The 20,361-nt window shown below is 40.2% G+C and overlaps 3 protein-coding genes across 4 annotated transcripts; 2 read left to right on the top strand and 1 right to left on the bottom strand.

Moving 5' to 3' along the window:
• Positions 1-803: 803 nt before the first annotated feature.
• LOC117471162 lies at positions 804-3,363 on the top strand. The gene is made up of 8 exons (XM_034115963.1): positions 804-855; positions 1,056-1,110; positions 1,218-1,280; positions 1,404-1,439; positions 1,642-1,665; positions 1,788-2,042; positions 2,214-2,312; positions 3,168-3,363. The coding sequence occupies exons 2-8, from the start codon at positions 1,059-1,061 to the stop codon at positions 3,242-3,244; spliced, it is 606 nt and encodes a 201-aa protein (XP_033971854.1). The 5' UTR covers positions 804-855; positions 1,056-1,058; the 3' UTR covers positions 3,245-3,363.
• Positions 3,364-4,036: 673 nt separating this feature from the next.
• arl3l1 (ADP ribosylation factor like GTPase 3, like 1) lies at positions 4,037-8,323 on the top strand. The gene is made up of 6 exons (XM_034115953.1): positions 4,037-4,322; positions 5,242-5,385; positions 6,583-6,699; positions 7,135-7,185; positions 7,527-7,712; positions 7,877-8,323. The coding sequence occupies exons 1-6, from the start codon at positions 4,305-4,307 to the stop codon at positions 7,922-7,924; spliced, it is 564 nt and encodes a 187-aa protein (XP_033971844.1). The 5' UTR covers positions 4,037-4,304; the 3' UTR covers positions 7,925-8,323.
• A 3,313-nt stretch (positions 8,324-11,636) lies between these two features.
• LOC117471136 (soluble guanylate cyclase 88E-like) lies at positions 11,637-20,288 on the bottom strand. 2 transcript variants are annotated; one of them, XM_034115944.1, is made up of 19 exons: positions 20,225-20,288; positions 19,890-20,087; positions 19,558-19,698; positions 18,906-19,045; positions 18,633-18,767; positions 18,078-18,201; positions 17,875-17,994; positions 17,673-17,757; positions 17,215-17,301; positions 16,400-16,517; positions 15,507-15,636; positions 15,166-15,312; positions 14,464-14,610; positions 14,229-14,385; positions 14,035-14,144; positions 13,851-13,940; positions 13,099-13,245; positions 12,852-12,986; positions 11,637-12,366 (listed from the first exon to the last, which is right to left on the bottom strand). In XM_034115944.1, exons 2-19 carry the CDS (start codon positions 20,007-20,009, stop codon positions 12,238-12,240), a joined length of 2,262 nt encoding a protein of 753 aa, XP_033971835.1. In that variant the 5' UTR covers positions 20,010-20,087; positions 20,225-20,288; the 3' UTR covers positions 11,637-12,237. The 2 variants fall into 2 exon arrangements, with proteins under 2 accessions (XP_033971835.1, XP_033971830.1); XM_034115939.1 differs by having other exon boundaries at positions 19,890-20,267.
• Between the last annotated feature and the right edge of the window lie 73 nt (positions 20,289-20,361).

Below are 20,361 nucleotides of genomic sequence, written 5' to 3'. Positions count from 1 at the left end.
ATCTTCGTTTTCTTGGACCTTATTTTTGATAAGCTTTAGGTATTGCAATTTCACACGTGTACAAAAGTATAGCTTAATTCAACTGATGAGGGCTATGTGAATAAATGTAAGCGATGTGATGCAAGTAGCTCTTGGCCACTTTCATTTTTTGAAAGTAGCTCTCAGATGAAGAAAGGTTGGAGACCCCTGGTCTAGAGTCTAAAGGGGGTTAAGAAATTAGATGGATAATCAGCACTCTCTACTGGCCACTGCATGAATACATAATGTGTATGATACTGTGTATAAATCATAGACTGTATATATAAAGGTATAAATGCAATTGATGACTTAAATGATAGAAAATATTTAATTTCCAGCTCTCAAAAATGAAGTAAAATTGGCTTTAAGCCCATCTATTCTGAGCGAAGTTATTTCTGGTATGTGTCACATTATATGTTGTATAGAAAGGCAGTAGAAAGACTTTGCATAAGTAAATTATTGTTTTGCTTATAACCAGTTATCCTTCAGCATACCTCTGTCTCTGTCTTTCATATTACATGTCCATTTCTTTATTTCTCCTTCAACATTATTTTTGTAATAGTCAAAATCCCCTAATTTTAGCCTTAATGTTACCCCACACCATTAGAAGTATAGCACCAGCAGTCTAAAAGTCATCATGGCCGTCACTCCCAGCTATGAAACATACAAACCGAGATATTGTTTGCGCCATGAAGTTCCAGGAAATAATTTATTTGCATTGGTATCAGTGTTTATGATCAGCTCTGCCATGCCTTTCTGAAGCAAAGACCATAAGCCTAGGCAAAACAGCGCAGATCATCATTCAACTCTGTGAGTGAGGAGAGAACACCACCACAGGTAATAAGGCAAACCTTTGATCATTATTTTCTACCTTCATGATAATATGTTATACATCATGCGCAAGATGATAGAATCGTGAGTGCTATGACATTTTATATTCCTATTTTTGTTTTAAATGTTGCTTTATTTTATTCATAAAGTTTCTGATCTCATTCTACTGTTGAACTTATTTAATGTAATGTTCTGTTTTCCAACAGAGAATGGTTGTGAGAGGGGTAACCCTATACCTTTTGCTTGGTTATCTCATCAAAGGTAAGGAGCCACTTCTGAATATATATATTCCTATTTATCATAAATGTATATGTCTGTTTAGCTCTACACCCAAAACATATCATTTCATTTATTTATTTTTTTAGCAGGTGCTACCTCCACCTGTGTTTATAACGTGTGTCTGAGATGTAACACCACAGCAACATGGGCAGGTAAGAATTAAGTATTAATAACCTCTTACTATTTATAGAATACAGCTAGGCAAACAATTGTGAGTTGAGCTGCAAAGATAAATGTTCTCAATCCTATGCTTTCTGCCTCTGTTTTCCTTATAGACCCTTGTGAACTCTGCAATAAAACGTGCAACAGTGGTGAGTGCTATCTTTCTTTTTAAATGTTTTTCATTTTTAAGTTTCATTATTCTTCTTATATGGTGTATTTCTGAGTGTTTCATTGAGTTGAATAAGTAAGTGTGGGTCTATTTATATTTAAAAAACTATTAAAAACATTATTTTTGAATAAAATGTGAATGTGACTATTAATTTCCATGTTTACTATTCTCTCTATTATCAGCTATTTCATCAAACTGCACAAAAGGTAACTTCTTATCAAATACTTGTGTGTGGCATTTCAGCTAAACACATTAAGTGACAATCATCTGATTACCTTACACTATCACAGTTGCGTTATTCCCCTCAAATATTAACCCTGCCCATCAGGCTTTCAGGTTTCTATCAACAGCAGTGATTCCGATCTTGTGGAGGGTGATGACCTCAATCTAACATGTGTCCATAACCTTCCCGATGTGATTCAAACATTTGGGTGGAAGATGAATGAAGACACAATTCAGGGCCAGAACGAAAGTAGGCTGTATGACAAAAAGGTGTTGTCAAACAAAGCAGGCAGCTACATCTGCTACGTGGAGAGCTTGTGTGGCTATTATGAGTCTCTGCCACATGATGTCACTGTAGAGAGTAAGTAGACATCTCCCATGTTTATATCACACAGTCACAGATTACATAGACTTAAGCCTATAACTATTTTGCATTGTACAATTTCTGAGTTTGAAATGACAGATCTTAAAGATTTAACTAAAATATGAATAGTTATAAATACACCTCAATGACTGTTGTTTCCTCATCCAGACAATTCGCTGTTGTTACTGGTGGTTTGTGGTGTTTCCGCTCTGGTCCTGGTCTTGGTTATGGGGCTGGTTATGAAGTTCAAGCTGAAAAGAGACAACGGTAAGAGCTCATTTCAGGTTATCTATGGCATCATACAGGAGTTTTAAAGCATCTCTTTTTTATTTATTCAATTAACTAGATTGTTTTTATTAAAAAAAGAGTGATGATAGATATAATGCAGCACTATGTTAACTAAAGTGTAGGAGTATTATATGTATTTATGTTTTTTAAAGTGCACTTATTTTGCTTCTTGCAAAGGCATTTATGAGAAGACTGTTATCCCACATTTCTGTCCATAAAATATAAGGCTTCAGTCGGCAGCCAGTTAGCTTAGCATAGCATAAATGCTGGAAAGAGCTAAACAACTGGCTCGAAATCTAACACATTCAACCAATCGTCATCTAAGTACTTCCAATCAACACATTATATTTTTTGAATCTGTACACAAATTCAAGACTAACAAAGTTGCAGTTTTACAGGGGTTTTTGCCAGGAGAAGTTGTCGGGCAGCCATTGTGGACATTACCACCCCTTGCCACTAAATGGTCTGCACTAGAAATCGCTGAAGTTTTTATTTATAGTGTAAAGTATTTTACTGTTCACAATTAAACTAACAAGTTAATGAGTTAGCTCAAGTGGTGCTCAGAGGTGGACTTTTTTCTCTGAAAGCCAGGCCAGCCTTCTCTCTATTTTTCTATTCTTAATGCTAAGCTAAGCTAACCGGCTGTCGACTCAAGCAACATTTTTACAGTTAAGAAATGAATGTGGTATTGCTGTTTCATCTAACTCTGCAAAAATGCAAATCGACGTACTTCCAAAACTGTCTGTAATTTTTTCATATGACTCAATTTCGAACTACAGATTGTAATTGTATTATTGTAAAGTATAATGTATGACACCTTTGAACTCTCTGCAGCTAAACACAGAGAGAGGATGAGGCAGAAGGCCACCATGGAGCAGAGGGCCGCTCCTTTCACACCAAGAGAATCCTAAACGACAACCAGTCTATTAACCTTAGATATAATGAGCAGCCATATTGTTTCATAATTTGTTGTTGTTGTTGTTGTTGTATTTGATGCATGAATAAAACCCATTTAATCTCTGTCTTTAAGGCTAAGTGTCTGTGATCAGCTGACGTTACAGGGCTTATGAATAGCCATTTCAAGACCAGGGTGGATGATTTGTTCAACACAGCACTCATGTAAACCCTGCCCTCTGACCGAAGAGCCTGTTCGGTTGTGGAAAAGCATCTAGAAATGTTTTAATCTTGATACAGGACAGGCTCTCTCAAATTAATCCTGTTGAATGCTCTACTTACAGGAATACACACTTTAGATGACACACACACAGCAGTTTAATAGCGGCTGGCATGTAATGGATATATGGGATGTTAATGCTATCCTCTCCCAAGAGATGGATGATGTGGGATTTTAGGGTTGACTTACAAACACTGAAATAATAAGTTGCCTGGTTCAACTACATGACATAATCCTTTGAAGTGTATGCCTTAAACTCCATGCTGTCAGTCCATGCTATAGGGTCATTATTTTTCTGCATAAAAGGCAAGTTTTATCAGCCATATGGCAACTTGTTCAAACATGTTTCTATTTTCTACACATAACATCCGTGTGAGTATGTCAGAACTGTTTATAGCATTTCCTCCTATAGCAGGTGGCTAAGGGATAATCCAGGTAAAGCCAGTGCAAAGTGGAGATGGAGGGATGGACAAAGAAGGGGGGGGTGGCCTTTGCATGGGAGACTAGGGCTAATTCTGGCCTCCTAATCCCAGTCCCATCCACCCTCCCCCTCTTCCTCCTCGCTAACTCCAAGGCGGCAGAGAGGAGCTATTGACGCCCAGGTAGACATTTCTATCTCATACACACATAGCCCTTTACCTACTAAAGTTTACAGAGAAGAGCGAGGGAAAAGATAGAGGCTGTTGGTACCTTTTCTAGATAGCTAACCTGGGTGACTGGAAAGCTAACACACCTGTGAGAGCTTCACTGGAGATGTAGCTGCAGCCCTCCAGTCTAGTAACAGGAAACTCGCCACCATGGGAGAAGCTCAAAAGGTAAGAGACCTGACTAGTACTATTTAGTATTTGTTGACTAGGAACTAACGACAAGTGGCTATCAAAGTAATGCATACAAAGTTTCCAAATGTGTGAAACAATCACTTGATTTGGCAGAATAGAGTAGCTGTTGTGATGCAGCTCTGCTATGATGGTTGGATTATCTAAACTGCTCATTTTGTCAGATAGTGTTGATAAAATGGTAATAAATCCAAATGTCACCTCTAATACTCCTTTGTGTACAACTCATCACACATACACTGTAGTATCTGTCACTTTGAATGAAGTGTTTAAAGCTACGTCTCCTTTGTCAGCTGTGTGGCAGACTGCGATTGCGCAACCTTGCTTCATCACATTCAAAAGAACACCATTTTGTGAATGAGGCTCTAATCAAGACCAGTGCTTTTTCTAAATAAAGCAACAGATTGATGCTTACAGAAATAGAGGCTATATATTTGGAAGAGAGGGAGGTGCTGGTTTGTGGGTGGAGCAAATTGGACGCGCATGTGTATAGTCAACAGTGCTGTACGTAAGAGGTGCTTTGACCTCAAATCAGAAAGAGGTTAGTAGGATCGGTTTTCAGGTGTAAAGTCTTTCTGAAAACTGCCTTTTTATTAGGTATTAGGTTGGATGTTTCAGAGTACTGCAAGGAAATAATGCAACCTTGAGAAAATAAACTATATTTTTCTCCTAGTAATATTCTGGTGTTCCAAGAAGATAATATTGAAATAGCTGAGTCCCCCATATGCTTTGTATCCTAAACCAAAACATAATAAAAGGTTAATCAAATGACATGTCATTGAGACTTTCCCAGAAGAAAAGGATACTCAACAAATACTGAAATATGCTGAGTGAACGTTGAAATAAATTTATGGTCGCCTCTATTCTCCCACCACCACCCCTCCTCCGCCACCTGCAGGGCTTACTCTCTGTCATTGAGAAACTGAAGGGATCCACAGAGCAGGAAGTCAGGATAGTGCTTCTGGGTCTGGACAACGCCGGCAAGACCACCCTGCTGAAGAGCCTCGCCTCTGAGGATGTGAGCACCATCACACCAACACAGGTGAGGGGAATTTATATGTTATGAAACTCACACACACACATCAAAACCTTAGGGAAAGTCACTTCTCGCAGTATATGTTTTGTGTCCTTTTTTAAAATTAATTTGTCTCACCATGAACAGCTGAGCGGCTTAAAAACATCACCAGATGTTGATGATTTCGCGTATTTAAAATATAACGGGAGCATGTGCCAGGAAAAATATCCTCAAAATGTCTTTAACCAACAAGTTATCACTCTTTAAATATCAATTTGTCTGCTCTCACTGAATCCTTTTCCTGAATCTCTGATACAATGATGGGTTTCATGTGTGAATGAAAGTTTTTCAAATGTTTTTTTGTATTTTCATGGCACTGTTAGAGAGCATTATAAAAGGCAGGGGGATTGTATTTAATCTTGTGAGACCAGCTGGAGCAGTGCACGCTGTCGCTCAAAGTAATGGGATTCGGATGACCTTTGCTTTCTGACACACTGTGAAATAAATGATTGGGCTAACAGTACACACATTAAAACATTCAACAAGCAAAAGGATGATTTGAGGATCATCCTGTTAAGTCTTATATAGGGAATAACCTTTCGGCAGGAAACTACCTCCCTGATTTACATGCTCTCAACACATTTTCAGGGAAGATCCTTTCGTTTTAGTAAAGCCTTCTTGTCACCCTCTTGTGATTGTCTAACATCTAATCACATTATCTAATACCCTTCCATTACTCTCACAAGTCAAGACATGGATCAGATGTATGGCCTGGTCCTTAACGTGTGTGAAGGCTCATCAGAGAGCATGCAGTCCTGCATGAAAAGTCACCACAAAGCCAAACCACACTTAACCAAAACACATACACGGCACTTGATCCTTCCAGTCTTATCTTTAGATTTGCTCCTCCGCTGACCCTTAGGATAAAGTTGTTATACAATCTCGTCAACTTAAATAAAAGGAACGTTGTTATGAAAAACAGCTTTGGATTAATACACTGACCAGAGCACCTGTTGCTCTCCTGCTGAAGCGTAACAAGGTTACAATACAGAGTGATTAAACAGTGATTCATTTAGTACACACACCTGTGCTAGAGTACACTGCCGCTCAATGAATTGCTTCATAACCATTTGGAAGGCTTTCCAGGTGCTGCGTACTGTAACTGTGTTAAATTGAAGGCAGTGATGTACAGTACAGTGACTCCAGTTTTGTGTTTCACTTCAGGGCTTCAACATAAAGAGTGTTGCCTCTCATGGCATGAAACTCAATGTTTGGGACATTGGAGGACAAAGGAAGATCAGGCCTTTTTGGAAAAAGTACCTGGAAAACACAGACCTGTTGGTGAGTGAATAAACGTTTTAATCAGTTCAACATTTTCCCATGGGAGACATTTCCTTTATACGCTATATCCTGTATTTGCAACCCCAAAGACGATTCTAGTCATCATGGCGTTTACACAGGGCTTTACTAAAAATACAACACAAAAGAATATGAAGCAAAACAAATCCATGACATCCATGAAAGGTATCACATACATGCATAAATTAAGCACTAAAGTTGTATATTGTTGAAGTAAATAGTAAGTTGTACATTAATGTTGTGGAACATTTTTGAATAGATGGCAAGGGTATCTTCTGTTCTCGATTAACACTGTCTGTTTGGCTGCTGTAGTGCAGCATCTATACTAGAAGTTCAGGCCAAAAGGAAACTGTCCTTTCATTCATTGTCTATGTTTACTTGTCAGTTAATATAATCCTAACATATTTGCACTTTCAGATTTATGTCATTGACAGTGCAGACAAGAAGCGGTTTGAAGAGACGGGACTGGTGAGCTTGATGTCATGTCTGCATGCATATACATTCTGAATCATAACAAAACTAGGATACCTAAAGTTCATTATATTATAATAGATACATACTATTTAATGAGGTATGTTGACACTAAACCGATTAAGCATAAATAAGCAGAAACACTAGTGAATGGATCAGTGGGCTTATTTACAAATAGTCCGGTAAAGGTGAAATAGGATGAAAATAATGATTAATAACTTCTAGATATACTCATAAAGAATTACAGCTGTACAACATAATGTTAATTAGATATGTAAGTCATTGTTATGTTTTTAAAAAATAAATAAAGATAAAGTCAATTGTATGTGGATGTGCAGGAGTTGTCCGAGCTAATTGATGAGGAGAACCTAAAAGGCGTACCAGTGCTCATCTTTGCCAATAAGCAGGATCTGGCCACATCCTCACCGGCCAGCGAGGTCGCAGAGGGCCTCAACCTGCACACGTACCGGGACCGGGAGTGGCAGATTCAGGCGTGCTCAGCTGTGTCTGGGGAGGGAGTTCAGGTCAGTCTTTATTGATTTATTTTCAGATTGATCCGAATGAACCATATAAAAGACTCTAGACCCTACAAACTATGTATTTTATTTGCTTAATTACATGGTTTTGAGGCTTTATATCTTCAAATTAAGAAACTGATTTGGATGGTTTCATTTTATTTCCTCGACAGGATGGCATGAACTGGATTTGCAACAACATTGTGAATAAGAAGAAGTGAACCAGCATCAAACAGAGAAACAGCATCGCATAAGGGATTAAAAAGATGACACTTCTTTCAATACCACCACACCCCACATATGGCAGGTCCTTCTCCCCTCACAGATTGAATGATATTTTGTTTTTACAATTTGTGTCATTTTTATGAATGTTTTGCAAATGTAGCTCATTTTAAAAACATATTATAGCTGCAACATGTGAATTGGGCACTTATTAGTAATTGTTCTGTCCAAAAAATGTATGTTGTTGCCCCCCCTTTCCTGAGGATCCTTGTCTGGTGAGTCTGTGTGCTTTCTGAAACACCAAGAAAGCCAATCTGAGTGTGTAGCCATGTAGAACTGTTGGGGTTTGTCAGTTACATAGAAGTGAAGTGTGAGTGTAAAGTATGTGTTTCGAGATTTTTGACAATAAAACATTAGTAATTTCTGCTATTTTCTTTTTCTTTTGCAATGTAGCAATCAAATGCACCATTAATGGTCAAATAATTGTTTTAAAAACTGTCAGGGAAACGACAGAAAACATGCAAATGGGCTCTAAATGTCAACACATCCCTGAGTGACAAGAGGAACAATAACAAGCTGTTATACTCCTGCTCAACTGTCAACTTGCTCTTTCACACCGCCATGACGAGCACTTACAATGTACAGTGAGAGAGAGACTAATTGAAAAGCAAGAGCAGGAGAGAGGAGTGTTCACAATTATACACTTGCATGGCAGAACAAGATATCAAATCTTCAAGGCACAGCAGAGCAAACAGTGCAGGAAATTACACGCAGAGAGGCTGAGTAATTAACATCAGAGACTTTTCTCGAAGTGTTTGTTTTGTATGTTAATTCTGGAAAGGTTACGTAGCATGCAGTGCCTCTTGCAGAAATGGTAGAGCTGTATGGGAAGTTGGCCATATGACACACATCTGATGTCCAGCTGTGAGCACTTGGCTTGTTCTCGCAGCAGGAATACAAATGATCTGCTTTTTGTGAGCGTCTTTGAGGTAAAATCCCTCTTCACCCTCCGTTCTGAGATCTACAACAAAGATCGTGCTAATCATTGATTTCAGAAGAATTCCTACGTCTTTACCCGCTTATCGTTCATCTCCTTTCAGAGTCAGAATCAGAGTCAGAATCAGAAACAGGTTTGTTGCCAAGTAGGTTAACACAAATGAGGAATTTGCCTTGGTGTACACGGTGCATACATAAACACAGCTAAAGAAGATAAAAAGTAAGAAAAACAACCAAAAAATGTAAGAAAAACAATTGAAGCTATTATACATTAAGATATAGAAAATGATTTACATGGAATCTGGATATACAAAAAAACTATGTGCAGTATACTATTGCAAAGTACTTAGAATAATACAATAAAATAAAATATGTGCAGTATTGTTAAGGAAAATGAATGAGAGGAAGCTAAATGTGCACATTTGAGGGGTGTGCAGAACTGGCAATACTTAAATGAAATAAATAAAAACAAGAAATTGTTTGCATGGTGTGCATTAATGTAATATAGAGTCTAGAGTGGCTGAAGTCATGTGATAGTGGGGGGGCCTTGTTAATAGTCCTGATGGACTGTAGCCTCCTGCCAGAGGGGAGCGGGTCAAACAGTTTGTGTGGGAGGGGTCAACATTGGTCAGATACCCCCACACACTTGACGGCCCCCACAGCCCTGTGGTCCTCTCACTTATTTGTCCTTTATAATGACCTTGGTGTTTAGTCCTCTATTCAGCCATTTTGTCTCTACTCTGCAGTTGGATTTAATGGATCTTTTAGTTTCTATTGTCTGAAGCTTTAATTAACCATCTGAAAGCACTCAGAAATCGCATCAGCTCCCCAACATGAAATGATGCTAATGTCTATTTTTTCTCTTTTGTCTGGTATTTATGAGTGGTTTTGAAAAAAACAAAAACAGCTGAAGAAAAACATCAAGCTATCTCCATGGCAACTATAATTTGGTGCAAGTCCTAAAACATTTTTTAGTCATCAACTCCTGGTGAGCGAGCACAGCAGGGGTGCGGGACCAATTACAACGTGAACTAAAGGATCATTCTGGCAGTTTGAAAGGGACCAGACGGCACAGGAGCTGAGCTGAGATCAGTCTGTTGTTCAGGGCTGCTTCTCTCACCAAGAGGGGGCAGTATTAGAGAGCCGGATGATCTGCAGCGCTGATGAGGAGGCTTCGCCCTTGACAAATTAGTGTTTAGACACACTTTAATTTCATTGATTTTGTTCGGAAAAGCTCATCTTGGATCAAGAAGATCCTGCACAGTCACAGAAATATGTATCTCATAAATGATTTGTCCCCTGAGCTAGACTTTATGTGTACATATTGTAACTTTAGTTCTTTACATGTTTCAAACCAATTACTCATCTGTCGTCTGTTAATTCCTCCTAATATATCCATTTGTGCACTTACACACGTTCCTCATATTATGTGATGTGATATGATGTCACTTCCAAGAAAGTGGCCCTTAAGCAGGTGTCGCCATGGCAACCCTCCCTGTTATTTGTGATCTGGCAGCCACTTCTCTTCTTTAGTCCAGCCCTCCCTCTCTTGTCCTCCATTTCTTTCATTTTCCCAAGCTCTGCTCATCACAAGAAAACCTGCTCAGAGAGACTGGACCGCAACACATTCCAGGTATGAACAAAAAAAACACCTCCGTGTTTGGCTGTCTGTAAAAAACGTAATTAACCTGGTGAATAGCAGCAGGTTAATTAAACATATTGGGAAATTGTGTTGCTTAGATGACTAACTATTTTGTGTAACATGGCTTATTATTGTAGGGAGAATAGATACAATCAAAGTAATTATTTGTTATCCTTTTGTTCTCATCTGATGTTCTCCACAGGTTGATATATCATATTTGAATCCACTTTAATAAAAAAATGACCCCTGTGTCCTATTAATATTAGTGTTACGTCTATGTTAAAATCAAAACTACAATATGTGTTTCTCCTTAAAGCTGCTTCACAGTATCTTCAAGCCACTAAGGATTTCCATCATGTCGGAAGTCGCCCACCTGCCCCCCATGACACCCCCTGCACCCGGTTACAACTCCACCTCTGGCCTCCTGACCACCCCCACACTGCTCCCATGGGAGGAGGCGCACATGCAAGTGCACACCATCCTTATTGTCATCATATTTTGTGTTGTTTGCTTCCTACTCCTGCTCGCCTTTTTCTACACCTTCTGCTTCCACTGCTCCATCAGTTCAATACCTAAAGACTCGCACGCAGCCAACGAATACAGCCAAGAGCGCGAGGACACCACCTACAAGTGCAGTTCTTCTGATAACCAATCAGCAGAGAACATTGTCTGATTGGTTCGCTGGACCAGAATAATGGCCATTTCACTGTCTATCAATGTTTTTGTGTCAGGATCACACTGTCCTAGTAGCATGTATGTGCACTGTGAGGCAGAGAGTATTAACCTTCCATAAACCAATGTGTGAAATTTGAAACATTGCTTTTACTCTCAAATTGAATTTCATATTGATTTGTCCGTAGGTTAGAGCCATGGTTGAAGAGGAACAGGGTTTTATGACAAAAGATAATCAGCAAAAATGCAAGTATGATTAATTTTGAAGCTCAAATACAAGTGCATTGGGTGCAGGTACAATATAAACATATCCATATCTCCATAGAGAAATGTGTTCAATAAAGAAAAGTGTAAAATAAATGTATATATATAACCATGAGTCTGAATGACAAGACAAACAATAACAAAGGGATGCACACACGGCTCAGCTCACTTTATTTTCACCGAGCTGACAACATTTACATTGAGCTGTGGCTGTGTATTTGACGAGACTGATATAGAACAATGAATCTAGACGTTCGGGATGAAGAAGCGAAGAGGGACAGAGGAGAGATACAAAGTGATGTCTTCCTAGGATGAAATGAGATCTCAAATGTACAATGTGCAGCCGAACAAACAGGATATTACTGAGCTTGTGTCCATCTGAACTGCGTGGCAGTGACCACTCTTGGTTTAAAAACATGTTATGGGTACACAACAAACTTTTCGAGACAATTGCTTTGAATGGACTCGTGTGAGGTAATTATTGGATAAGCAGCTGCTCACTTAAACTGATCTAGTGTGAAATTAACAATGATGTTGTGATTTATTGTTGTATTGTCAGAGCAAATTAAGCACTGTTGATTTCACTGTGCAACATAACACCACGCAAGGCCGCTAACATTTTCAAGCATTACAGACTAGGCCATATACAAACAAATTGTCATAAGACATTCAGAGAGTTGTAGAAACGTAACATTTAACTGAAGTACTGGTTAGAGCCTCAGCAAGCATCCGTTGGGTTCACGACATGGCGCACGTGGCACTCTTGGTGCAGGGGGAGTCACAGGAGCTGTCGGGGGACTCAATGATGGAGTCTCTGCCGTCGGACTCAGGGGAGTCCAGTTCAAGGTGAGCGTCCTGGAGGCCGTCCTGCAAAGCATTCTTATAGTGAGACTGGGGAAGGAACAGATTATCTTATCGTACCAATAACAATGGCACTAATAGAGAAGATAAACCGAGTGAAGGGTATGGATTAGAAGAACATTAATAATCAGAAGTTATTGTTGAATCTAGGAATCTTTATAAATCCGCAGTATCAGGTCTAAAACCACCAGACTCAGGGACAGTTTCATCCCACAGGCCATAAGACTGTTAAAACACCTGAACTTTTGAAAGAACATCCATAACATTCATCAGTTTGCAACTTACAAATTATTTATCTAATATATCATATTCCAATAACTTGTATATAGACTCTCCTTGCACTATTTCTGTTCTATTTTATTTGTTTTATTGTGTTGCACTGTTGGAGGAGCCTGTGACCTAAGATTTTCCTTGATATCTACACTGTAGCTATGTACACATGACAATAAAAGCCTTGAATCTTGAATCTTGAATCTTTAAATCCCACTCACCTTATGACCCGGCATCTGTTCCACACGGTGCTCCTCCATGGACCCCAGAGAATGGCCTGTAATCTCCATCTTGATACAATGAGAGCGAATAGACTTCACATCATCTTTGTCCCGCCCTGCCACCAGCGGGGGACCCTGGGGATAAAGACAGAAGGAGACTCAGGGAATCAGAGAGGATGATAATGATGGTGGCAATGAAGCAAATCAGAGTGTTAACCATTCAAGGATGTCTTGGTTTAATCATTACCATTCCCTCCTGATCTCTTCTGGCCTCAGGGCCGGAGATGTTGGCATTGCTGATGGTCTGGGTCCCAAACTGAGGACACGCCGCCTGAGCGTTCCCGTCTTTGTCCCTCTTTCCTTTCAGCCAGTAGGTCTCAATGTCAACATTCCCCTAAAAATGGACAGAGAGTGATAAACGTTAAGATTCAGGTTTGGACCTAAAGGGGACTGACTTACAAGCAAATATTCAAAGACATATTCTGAAAGGCACCATTTCTGTTATAGAGAGGAGGGAAATGGCATGTGGCAGATTTCCAATAATCAGAATTCCCTGATGAAAAATGAGTCGCTCTTGCTAACTCGAGATTGGCACCTGTAATCAGCTGCCTCAGGAACCTTTAGGAGTCACTTTGCTGGCTTTATCACTGAACGTACGGCCTCAGAGTCAGACCCAGCGATAAAATAGACTGACAGATCAACAAGCAAGCAGCAATTACCAGCTCTGAATACTAAGTAAGTGTGTAGACTCCCCAGAGCCAAACATTGGGGGTTATTATTATTTCATCTTAGATTCAGAAATGTTTATATGTCTGACTGCTGATGCACAAACTATTCCGTTAACACAGCTTACAGCTTCAATGTTTAGATAGGTAAACCACATCGCTGCTGTGTGTTCTTCATATGTTCGACACAAAATCATATTATCACACGTTGTCATAGTGGATGGGTAAGATCAATCAAATGTGGCGAGTGTAGTTTACAGTTTTGACTCCTGACCTTGATGGTTATGGTGCCCCTCCTTTCAAAAATAAAGTGACTTCCTTTCAGGTGCTCGTGGGTGGCGCTGCTGAGCTGAATGTGCATCTCCTGAGTGAGATAAAGGAAGACCAGGCCATTAAAACAAAATCACAGAAACTCTTGACTGTAGTCATCATATGTACATTAGGCATAACTTCCCTACCTTTCCATTGCTCTCCATGGCAGATGCAGTGTGCACCGTGTCACCGTGGAGACCGTAACGTGGCATCTTGTGTCCCACCACACCCGCCACCACCATTCCTGAGTGGATCCCTGCAACCAGAACCACCAGCTTACAACACTCAAAGTCAAACACAGACATAAACACACAAACAGATCCACACTCGTTGTACGCACCAACACGAATCTGTATGTGGTTGCCGTTGGAGGGGTCTTTCAGGTTATCTATGGAGCGCACCATGTCCAGGGCCATGTCACAGATGTTGTGAGCATGATACTTGGTCTTCTCCGGAGCCCCGGCCACAACCATGTATGCATCTCCAATAGTTTCAACCTAGATAAGTAAAGAACGGCAGCTTTTATCAGCAGCTCTAACATACAAAGTGTGATACAACTAAAATCACGCACAAACCTTGAAGACGCGGTGCTTCTCGCTGAGCGTGTCAAACAGCGTGTACATGGTGTTCAGCATGGAGACAACTTGCATCGGTGTGATGTGGCTGCAAATGCGAGTAAATCCAACGACGTCGCTAAAGAGAATGGTAACATCTGGGAACACCTGGGAGAAAAGACATAAGAGAGTTGATGAGTGTGTTCAGTCAGCAAGTCGCTATGTACCATGGGCAAGAAAAACAGCTTTTACCATTTGATGCAGGACTTCACTTTTAATCAAACAATCGAGCCAAAGTTTTAGATATTTGGTGCATGTGGGTTCAAGATTATTTGAGAAGTATGATGTGATATTTACATGTCTCTCGTGCCTGTACAATGAGTATAAATGTACAGCTTCAGCTTAGTTTAGCACAAGGACTAGAAATAGTGGGGAACATACTGTATGGCCCTGTCCAAAGATAACAACATCTGCCAAACAGCACCTCTACAGATTTAGGTGGATTTTGTTACCTTGGGACAAAGCCAAGCTATCTGTTCCCCCTGTTTACAGTGTTTCTTGCTAAGCTTGCCTCCATACTGTCTGTAAAGCCATGAGAGTGGTATCAATCTCCTATTACATTGTTTCAAAGAAAGACTGTCTTGTTTTTGGTAGATTGTGGTGTTAAATCACAGGTGAACAGTGTATTTATTTACACAGAGTGGCATCATTTACAATCCTGACCTCACAAGTGTTCACAGCCGGCTCTCCTTTGCGCAGCCTTTTAGCCACTGGCTTGGGAATCATCCTGTACAGGAGGTCATCAGTCTTCTTCATTTCATAGTCCAACATCTTCATGCTCTCTTCCAGCTTACTCGACTTCTTTTGCTCCTGTGTCACAGTGGGGAGTAAGACAGAATAACACTTTTAGTTTGCATCTCTTTCTTTCATCTCAAGTCTGCGGGTGGTGACTGACTTGTGGCTGCCAGACTCAAAGAAGGGCTTCAGAACAACTTTGCATTATGCAGAGCGTCAAGTGAGATGATCACACGTATAAAATGCAGATGCATGTCGGCAGAGTGAACCTGTATGAGAGCTCTCTTCAGCTCCTCTGACTGCTGCGTGCCCGCCAGCACCAGGTCTCTGCTGGAGTCGTGCATGCTCAGGTCATTGATGTACAGCCCCGTCTTAAACATAGCACTCAGACTTTCCATCCTACACACACGAACAGACAGTTAAAGGAAAAGGAAAGGCCAATTACAACATTGATGATGCTTATGATATGTGGTAATATAATACTGAACCTATATAGAAATAGCAGTATTGATTAAAAAAAGTTGGGTCATTAAAATACAGTATTTGTAATGTATCTTATTTCTAGTTTAAGTATACATTATTAATTAATGTGATGTGGCATTTTACATTTTGCTAATTTTGTCAATACATGCATAGGGGCATGTGCTTGCAAAACAAAATGCTTACAGAAGAGGAGGGAGATGTTTTGGTAATGTACTCGCTGGAAAACACTCTTGGTTGCAAATGGGTTCCCATTAGGCTCACAAGAGCTGCACTGTCTGATTACAAGCTAATTAGCAGCTCATTTCATGCATGGTGAGTGCTGTTAGAATGGCCCCCTGATTTGATTCACTGCCCAGGTTTTATTTCCAGCCTCGTAATTCAGTTTAGCTCTTGCTGCTTTTTAGAATGTTTTACTTTTCAACTGCGGCGTTTTCATTTCATTTCATTTCATTTCATTTCATTTCAAACCTTTATTTAACCAGATTGGTCCCATTGAGATCATAGATCTCTTTTTCAAGGGAGTTTTAATAAAGATCTGTGTGTGTGTGTGTGTGTGTGTGTGTGTGTGTGTGTGTGTGTGTGTGTGTGTGTGTGTGTGTGTGTGTGTGTGTGTGTGTGTGTGTGTGTGTGTGTGTGTGTGCGTGTGTGTGTGTGTGTGTGTGTGTGGGGGGGACCTTACACAGGGGTTCCCAGGAAGATGATGGACTCCCACTCTGGCATGTATCTCATTTGTCCTTTCAGTTTTAGGCAGCGGCTCCCATCTCCCAAGCTCTCCATCGCATTAGCACTGTTAGCGTCTACAGGGGGCATGATGAAATGCCAACAAGACAAACATTTAGAGAGGTGTTTTGTTTAAATATCAGCAGTTGATAATAACGGCACTCTGGTAATGTCACCGTAATGTATTTGGCAGTAGATTTTTGTTCAATTTAGAATAGTTTAAAGTTTTGCAGGAGATACAGTACACGTAATCACTTACTCAATAGAAAATGAGAAGATCAACACCTCTCTTTCATCTGTATGAAGCCGGAGCCGGCAGCTGTTCATAGGGCTTTGCTTCAAACCAAGAGGGAGTCCTGTACATAACCCCCACCCCCCCTCCCCATGACCTCATACATTGTTCTCACTTTCACTATGGTTTTTGCAAAGAACAATGATTTAATATGTTTATTATAAAGCTTTGGAGGGGCTGGTAAGCAGGGTTGTATTACCTTTGGACTCATTCCCAAGCTAATGCTAAGCTAAGCTAACCTGCTGCTTGATCCAGCTCCATATTCAAGGTACATGAGAGAAGTATTGACCTTCCTGTCAACTAAGAAGGAAGTTCACCAAGGACACAAGAATGTTTATTTTCCAAAACATCAAATTATCTTATAAAAGTGATGTTCTTTTGTATGCTTAATGTGTCTTTAATTGGTTTTATTTTGTCTAGTAAGCGTCTGTAGGTCCAGGTGGTCTCACAGTGTTTTGTTAGATTACAAAAATTGTCATGACCTTTGTAATCCTCTCCAATGATGGAATGGAAAGCCATGAGCTCCACATCTACGTCAGCAGAGCGATTGGCATTTTCATAGTCAGAATCTTTGGAAAAACAGGGGAAATTGTCAGATGCAGAAACATTAATATGCACACCCTCTACCCCTGACAACTAGGGATGGGATCAGTTCCACTAAATCAATTTGAATTTGAATTAACACATACAACATTTCCATTTCTCTAACTACATGACCTACTTAACTCTGAACTTCGATTCAGTAGACTTCAACGTAAATGTTGGTGTTCAAGCTCTCATACGAGAACAGACATCCACTTTACCCCATACCTGCTCTTCTTTTAATGAAACTGAAATTGAGCATGTCTTTTGCAACTGACTGCTTTGAAATTAATCTGTCTACAAGCCAGCGAGTCCTCATCCACTAACCCTGCGAGTGTTTCATGGATCTAACTCTTACTCTGGATTCGGTTATGAAGGTTCCTCTCTCTCTTCACAGGCTCCTTGGACATGATCTCAAAGAGGTTGTTGGGGTGGGAGATGATCTGTGTACAATATTATGAAGTCAATATTATCAGCACTCATCAACTTCCTGTATAAAGCTGATGTGTGTTGTTTATTTGCCGAAGGCTGCAGTTAAACAATGTAAAGTGATGCTTCACCATGTTCCAGGTAAACTCCACCAGGGGGCGAGCCAGCAAGAAGGCATCAGTGATCTTCTTCCCATCCAGATCAGGGAAGACTGTGGACAGGCCTGAGCCAACATTATGCACCACCATGTCCTGAAGAAACCAGGAGATGCAGATATTTTTCCTTTATTGCGTCATTGCATTATGAGTTTAGGCATGTGATTTAAAAGGTTTACCTGTCTGAAGACGATGTTGAAGGGGAAAACCTCAAAGAAGAAGTCTGAGGCTATGGGCAAAATATCCTGCTCTTCCTCATCCTCCTTCATGATGTAGCGGTAGGCTGAGTTATCAAAGTTCAGTCTGTGCACATTCAGATTCATTTGTTTTTTCATTTGAATTGAAAGTTAAGTACAAACTGGGGAGGAGAGAGTATTCTGAAGTAAAAGTATCAACACAACACAAAATACTCTGCGACAAGCAATACAGCTTGAGTAAAAGTGCACACGTTTTATGAGTAAATAGTTACTCAAAAGTAAAAGTATTCATTCTGTAGGAAAATAATTATCGGCCCTGTGATGTATTATTATATATTCATAATAAGATTGATAGTACTAATATATCAATTTTACTGTAGTGGTTATCCCAGGTGTAGCTACTTTTAACTACTGAGTACAAACTTTAGGTTTCTGAGAAGTAACTAGTACCAGTATCGGCCATTAAGCATAGCGTGTGTGTGTGGATGGGTATGTGCGTGTATGTTTGGCTGAATGTGTGCGTTCATGTTTGCGTACCTCATAGTGACATGGGAGTAGTCTCCTAACATCTGCTCGGACAGCACCTCCACATTTATGTCGGTGTCGTAGAACTGTTTCCCCATCTGCCTCAGCTGACCCATGGCGTAGTGCAGATAACCTTTGCGCTTACTCCTGCCAGTCAGAGAAAGTCAATTAAAAATCAGTCCAAAAAAAATAAATCAAACATCTTTCTTTCTGTTTGCCCTCGTCTTCTATTGTTACAACTGATGCTTGATAGTCTGTAGCCCCCCCCCCCTCTTCCCATCAGACCTGTAGTGGAGGGTGACTCCAGTGGCTGACTCCTCCTGGCAGAAGAAGGTTGGAGGCTGCACCTTGGGGTAGCTGAAGCGCAGATACTCGTGGAGATTATCAAGGCCATTGACAAAGTCACGTACATGACGGCCCAGTACCTGAACCAGATATAAGAGTGGCAGGTCATGTATAAGATAGTTGCCTCACCTTTTTTATTACAGTACTTTTAAAGAGACCATTTTTCGAGGACAAGGTCCGTTTACTCTTTATGGAGAGAATGACTCAGCGTGTATAAGCTGTTGTACAATGTCCTCTGTGGTCCTGTAGAACGTTTTAAAGAAAATAACGCCCTGAGGATGCCATCAGAGTTTTTTGTCTTGCACTTAATGACAAACCATTTCCAATTTAGAATGAGCATTTTGGAGCTTGACCAATAAATTGTCTAAAAGTCAGGATATTTAGCACTTTGTGATTTAGATTTTTTTCTGAGCGGACTGTGCATGCCTTACATATTCTTCAATAATTAGACAGAATTATATATTTGAAAGACTAAGCATATCTTTTAAAACAAACTTCTTCTATATAAGTTTTAGGGGTAAAGAGCTCAGTGGGTATTTAATAATTTCCTCACACTTATACCAAAAGACAACACATTTCTGATTTGTTTCACCTTGAGGATCCTGTCATAGCCATACTTCCCAACAAAGCCCAAGAAGTAGACACCCCAGGAGTTCATCAGCTCATTGTAGGGCGTGCCTGTCACTCCACTAGCTGCCATTGCAATACGGGGAATCACACTCTCACTATACACCTGAAAACACACATATAGACATTATCATATCAAATATTTCATTTTGACATCAGGACTATGAAACATCAGACAAAAGCAGGCAGAGTGACATAAACTGCAGACAGGTTGCAGACTGACAGCAAAGCTCTCCCATATATATTAATATTCAGTGCATACATACAGAGTTATATTATTCATTTCAGAAACTGTACCTGGTGGGTGACAAAAGAGTGTAACTTGACATCTGCTCTTTCTCTGACCAGCTTCCACACATCATCTCCGTAGGACTCTTTGATGAAGTCGTGAAGACTCTCACACAGCAGCCCGTACATTATGTCTCTCTGGGTTGACTGAGAAATGTCAAGACGGCACACCGGCTGATTGACTTCCAACAGCACTCTGAAAGGCACCTGCGAGCGAATAGAAAAAGTTTAGAATTCCAGTGCTGCAAGCTGAATTTTAATCCATTTTCCTTTAAGCGTGAAGCTTTGAAAAGCCAATTCACTGAAAGGTGCTGCTTTGGCTTTTCTCTTGCTCTCAACACTACCTGTGGAGTTTCAAACTTTTTCAGACTAGTTAGCCAGACAAGGTTTCATCTGAAGGCCAACAGTGCAAACGGTTTTAAAAGTGCCCTGATCACTCTAGCCCTTGAATATGAATTGGTCTCTATTGTTCTTGTGTCAG

The sequence above is a fragment of the Trematomus bernacchii genome, unplaced genomic scaffold, assembly GCF_902827165.1.
Source record: "Trematomus bernacchii unplaced genomic scaffold, fTreBer1.1, whole genome shotgun sequence".
Taxonomy (NCBI): domain Eukaryota; kingdom Metazoa; phylum Chordata; class Actinopteri; order Perciformes; family Nototheniidae; genus Trematomus; species Trematomus bernacchii.
The sequence above is the reverse complement of the archived record's forward strand: the minus strand, read 5'-3'. Positions and strand labels throughout refer to the sequence as shown.

Bases quoted from the DNA above. Each gene is read 5' to 3' on its own strand.
- LOC117471162 (XM_034115963.1), top strand. From the start codon at position 1,059: ATGGTTGTGAGAGGGGTAACCCTATACCTTTTGCTTGGTTATCTCATC. The intron at 1,440-1,641 runs GTGAGTGCTATC...CTCTATTATCAG, and splicing joins CAATAAAACGTGCAACAGTG to CTATTTCATCAAACTGCACA. The intron at 2,313-3,167 runs GTAAGAGCTCAT...AACTCTCTGCAG, and splicing joins CAAGCTGAAAAGAGACAACG to CTAAACACAGAGAGAGGATG.
- arl3l1 (XM_034115953.1), top strand. The intron at 7,186-7,526 runs GTGAGCTTGATG...GTGGATGTGCAG, and splicing joins GGTTTGAAGAGACGGGACTG to GAGTTGTCCGAGCTAATTGA. The intron at 7,713-7,876 runs GTCAGTCTTTAT...TTTCCTCGACAG, and splicing joins TGTCTGGGGAGGGAGTTCAG to GATGGCATGAACTGGATTTG.
- LOC117471136 (XM_034115944.1), bottom strand. From the start codon at position 20,009: ATGTACGGGCTGCTGTGTGAGAGTCTTCACGACTTCATCAAAGAGTCC. The intron at 17,995-18,077 runs GTAAACCTTTTA...TGGTTTCTTCAG, and splicing joins TCAACATCGTCTTCAGACAG to GACATGGTGGTGCATAATGT. The intron at 17,302-17,672 runs GTAAGAGTTAGA...GTTTTTCCAAAG, and splicing joins CCTTCATAACCGAATCCAGA to ATTCTGACTATGAAAATGCC.